The sequence below is a fragment of the Sycon ciliatum genome, chromosome 10 (assembly GCF_964019385.1).
Source record: "Sycon ciliatum chromosome 10, ocSycCili1.1, whole genome shotgun sequence".
In the NCBI taxonomy this organism is placed as follows: Eukaryota; Metazoa; Porifera; class Calcarea; order Leucosolenida; family Sycettidae; genus Sycon; species Sycon ciliatum.
The window spans coordinates 4,008,391-4,013,567 of NC_088652.1; the positions used below are offsets into that span (position 1 = coordinate 4,008,391).

The following is a 5,177-nucleotide window of genomic DNA, read 5'->3' on the forward strand; positions in this document are numbered from 1 at the left end:
CCAAGTTCTTGGACAAAGGCGAGTCCTTTTGCATCGACATAGAATGCAGATAGCAGGGGCGATGGAACTTCACTACTGACGGTTTTCCAATCGACGTTCTCCTTTCCGCGTCCCTCGCAGAGCGGACGGAACATGGTCGTCCTCAGAAGAACCAAAGAAACGTTTGGGAGGCGATTCAACAGGCTCGTGCTGATTCATTTTACTCTTACTTTGGAAAGGAGACGAACTCTATGTCTCTAATGAGCAAACGGTTCTCTTACAGAGCCCGCGGTGAGATCTGCGCCCGGTAACAGTCACTGTGAGGTTCAAACTAACTTACTTACTTGGCGCATAGCTGTTACTTCCAATGTAACTACTAAACTAGTCACAAAGAGTGTGTAGATCTACGTCTGTGATGGCACTGCACTGCATGCACTGCACAGAGTCGGTGGTAGTATTGTACTTGCTCCGTACAGTTTAGTGAAAGGAAGACTCGTCGAACCATGGTTGTGTGTTGGAATTCAATCTCTTCCTTTGTGGGGGAGAGGGGAGTTTGTATATCAGCTCAGTATAAGCATTATATAACCCACTCAGTTGATTATATGGGAAATATAAACCAATATACAAACCTCGGCTTCGCCTCCGTTTGTATACAGGTTTATATTTCCCATATAATCAACTCGTTCGGTTATATTATATACACATAATACGATCCTGAAGAGCTTACCTTGAAACATGCCACATTCCTGCGTCGATTGTAGTCTTTGAGTCGCAAAATAAATAGCTTCTCTCGCCTACAATCCGCAGTGGCTGCTGCAAACGTTACTGGAGTGGTGTGAACGGTGATGTTATACCCAGCGCAGAACGAGGTTTGAACAGCTATGCAAAAACACGTCAAAGACGCACGACTGTTGTAAAGGCAAGACCAGAAGACAGGGCAGCGGCGGAACCAACGATATCTGCAGGGGGGTTCCCCGTATAGTCAAAACCGAATAGCTGATACATGTACATTGACAGGCATAATGTGCACCAGTAGTACATTTACGAAATTTAGGGGGTTCCGCGGAACCCCTGGAACTCCTCCTGGATCTGCCCCTGCAGGGCCGAGTGTTGCCATGAACTTAGTTATCGATATGGAGAAGTCCCGATGCGCCCTCCAGACCCACGTCTTGAGTTCAACGTGCGAGTTTGCACATTTCAACAACTAACGATTGCAACAACACCAACATTTCGAACCAGCTTCTTTACAAAAACACAGGGTGATAAAGTATTACTGGTTTGGAAACATAACTTCAGCCTTACCTACCACTAGGTATTTCGAAGTACAGACAGGCAAACCGTGGCAGACACGCAGACACGAAGACACACACACACACACACACACACACACACACACAAATATATGCCCTGAAAGATACGAACACGCCACCCACTCCACACGCAAGGCACGCTAGATGCGTTATGATACTGGAGAACTGCATTCATAGTGAGGCTACCAAGAGTGAACATTTAGAAGACATCTTTCGGAAATTGTGTAGGCAAGGATCGGAGAAGGACGTTCCGTGAGCATGTATACGATGTCAGAAAAAATAAGTGCATGGCATGAGAATCAGTCTGCTGGAAGATACATTGAGATAAGGTAACGCCGGCCGTTCAATCGGCATTCAGTCAACGAGCCCCACCAGCCAGGAAATCGAGCCATTCCGGCCAATACTCAACAGAGCCAGTGGCCAGTCCCAGCTCAGTGTCCGCAGCATTCCCAAGTACTTACTGGTTTGGTCAGCATGTGATTCCGGTAATGTAGAGACAGCAGCTATACACACCAGAACCAGCCAGGGTACCATTGGCGATTGGACCAGCATCATTGTAGCCTGGAACAAGACAAATAAAAGGAGCACATCAAAGCATAGCAGTAGTAGTTTACTTCAAGTCAGATGCGCCAACAGTACAATGAACTAATCATGTGCACAAATGCCGACCGATTGTGAAAGAAGAAGAGGTAAACGAAGAGCAAAATGGAAACTGCTAAAAAGGGAAAGATAATGGTATTGATATGAACGGAAACAGGAGAGGATTTATAGGAACAGCGTAGTTAAAATCACCCAAATGAACCCAAATTGATGACTCAGAGAACATTGAAATTCAATTCGATTGGTATAAGAATTATTCTGCCAAAAGGGCGAGAGATCTTGACGCCAGAATATGAAGCAATATGGAAGAGAAATAGGGAATGGAGCCCACCCCTATTCAAGAGAGATTTATCCACTGACTCGCCAAGACAGAGCAACAATGTTTCCAGCAAAAAGGAAGATCACACTTTCAGAATATTATCTTACTGGAGAGAACAATGGATTCCTAAGTTCGACGAAAGGGGAGAGGGTTTCAGAATGAATGTCTTCTGCTATCGAGAAAGAACGATTGTGACAACCTCGGGCCAAATCTCTCCTCATCACAGGTAGACTAAAAGGAGTTTCTAAGAAATATAGGGGGAGTGGAAGGCGTTGGACACTTAAGGCGATATCGTATTTGGTAGGGACCCAGAAAGCCATCTCTGGCGCTGCAAGAAATTACTCACAGGCCATATTCGCTACTTCTTGCCGCCCCCTCTAGAATGTGCGCGATAAATGCGTCATATTCGGCCTGCAACGTATGCACGTCTCACCCAGATAACCGCCACGAACACACACAAACGCACCCGCAACTTACTTGAGTTACGAATTCGACGCCTGCCTCTAGCCAACGGGACGCTTTTGGCTGAGTCCCAGCTGCGATCCCCTACGGTACATCACTTTAACCAAGTACATGACCCCATACATAATCCCCCCATGGCCCCAGAGGGTGAAACGCATGATCCAGCTCTGCATAGGGTCTTGGCCGAGCGTAATCGGATCTTTGCGCCATAATACAGTACACATATCTGAGAGGAAGTAGCGAATATGGCCTATCAATATCAAATCCTCCACTTGCCGCCCACTCTAGAATGTGCGCGATAAATGTGCCATATTCGGCCTGCAGCGGATGCACGTCTCACCCAGATAACCGCCACGAACACACACAAACGCACCCGCAACTTACTTGAGTTACGAATTCGACGCCTGGCTCTAGCCAACGGGACGCTTTTTGGCTGAGTCCCAGCTGCGATCATATACGGTACATCCGCAACCATTTACTCCCACTGGCCGGTCGGTATCAGCTCAGACTTTTTGTTCTTATTTTTCGTTCACTAAATGATCTAGCAAGCCCCCTAGGCCCTACTCTCTAGTTGTTTTTCGTTGCGCAGTGCATCATCCGATTACGCTCTACCCAGACCCTATGCAGAGCTGGAAGTGGAGGATTTGATATTGATAGGCCATATTCGCTACTTCCTCTCAGATATGTGTACGGTGTTATGGCGCAAAGATCCGATAACGCTCGACCCAGACCCTATGCAGAGCTGGATCAGGCGTTTCAACCTCTGGAGGATTATGTATGGGGGTCATGCACTCCTGGTAAAGGGTATTGCATCACTCAGCAAGTTGCAAGAAGGACGGGACTTGCTTCATGTTTTTCCCTAAATGACGGCGTATGTGTCCTTCATTACGTTTCGCTGAAGCTCGGAAACGGCTAAAAGGGTATTCAGACTGATACGACTACTCAGCACAAGCACGGCTGAAGAAATACTACATGTGAGGTTCATCCACCGTCCGTAGAGGGCTCACGTTGCGGAAGACAAAGAGCGGAATACGAGCTAATATTATGATGAAATGACCCAAAGGCAAGATGCCTATCGAGGGATTCATTGGATTGAAAGAACAATACTACTACTACAGCTGTAGTATGTGCGAAGACAAGTAGGGTTTGATGAGGAAAGAAACGGGGAAAATGAAATACATGTAGCAACTGATCGTTCTTCTGTCTGTGGGTCCAGTGTGGGATCGATCAGTTTATGTACGCACATGTACGTATATACACAATGTACTCTGTTAATCGTCCTAACTAGGTGATCTCGTGGGCCAGTGGACTGCAGAACATCTAGAGTCAACATGGTGAAGTGGGAAGAACCTGGAGACTGTGCCACTCTCAAAAAGCTGGTATCTGCAAGAAGAGCCGAGCAAGTTCAGCAGAAGAAGCTTTCTTCGTAGAGTGACAGAATCTATCAGGAAGGAGTTTCTTGGAGTTCAAGCCTATGCATATGCATACAGTAGTTCTTGGTGGTCGGTGGCGTGGAGGGCAGCTGAAACGCTTGAGTATCGGAGGCTTCCTTGAACCGAGCCTACTTGAGCCTACCGTGACTAGAGAGACTCGAGTTGCGAGTAAGTCTATTCTGTTGGTGCTCACATGCTTGAGGAAGTTGATATGGGAGAGGTCTAAAGAAAACATTGACTTTCACCACCCGGACACGAACCCTCGCCTATGACCAACGACCATCCACCACTAAGCTATGGTGTAGTTGTCATCCCAGCATGGAGCGTTCAATACATTGTCTTCAGACTTCCAAATATCCATTATAGTATGGTGGGTGTTGCTCGAGACTTCATAGTTCACATTCAAACATCTTGCATGCAGTCCGTTTAGGCCCAGTTGCAGTATATGTAACATGGTGTGCCAGGTATGAAAGAGACAATCTGCACTTCGAAGTACTCTAATAAAGAATCTACATATGGATACGTTGTGATGGTTCAACTTTCGACCTTTTCATATCAAGTTGACGAATACAAAGCATGTTGCAAGCCATTCTCCTTTTGTACCGTTGAGTTGTCCTCCACCGACTTTGCTAGTGAAAGTTCTGTCATTCACCTCCCTTCGTGCTCCTGTGAGAATTCCTCTGCTGAAATGCCATTGCCTCAATTAATTATCAGCAGAAAAAAGTCCAGCTAATGTTTCTGTACAGTTGTACATACCTTGGGAGGGGAAACTGGCATTATTATTATTATTTGATAACCGCAATCAATAAAACTAGCTGAACCGACATTTGTGTACTTTATTCATGCAATGTAAAAACGGTGGAGACGATGTGCAATAAAACGATGAAACTATGAAGAAATGGTGTAGGGAAAAAATATGGATTCAAACAAGTTTTCGTACAACACTCAGGAATCGTCGTTGTACTAAAGGACACTGAAACAAAAATTGAACTATTATAGAAAATCGAAGTTAGAGAAATAACACTAAGAGCAACAATAGTGAAATTTACAAGTGTGAATTTTAACAATCAAAGC

At 45.6% G+C, this 5,177-nt stretch overlaps 1 protein-coding gene across 1 annotated transcript in view; it reads right to left on the reverse strand.

The window, feature by feature from the left end:
* Positions 1-2,408, reverse strand: part of LOC135825793 (uncharacterized) — a 23,323-nt gene extending 20,915 nt beyond the window's left edge. The window contains exons 1-3 of the mRNA XM_065338416.1: positions 2,316-2,408; positions 1,751-1,850; positions 707-858 (exon numbers count right to left, since the gene is read on the reverse strand). Of these exons, the coding sequence (XP_065194488.1) occupies positions 707-858; positions 1,751-1,844 (246 nt within the window). The 5' untranslated portion in view covers positions 1,845-1,850; positions 2,316-2,408. The remainder of the gene's footprint in view (positions 1-706; positions 859-1,750; positions 1,851-2,315) is intronic.
* Between the last annotated feature and the right edge of the window lie 2,769 nt (positions 2,409-5,177).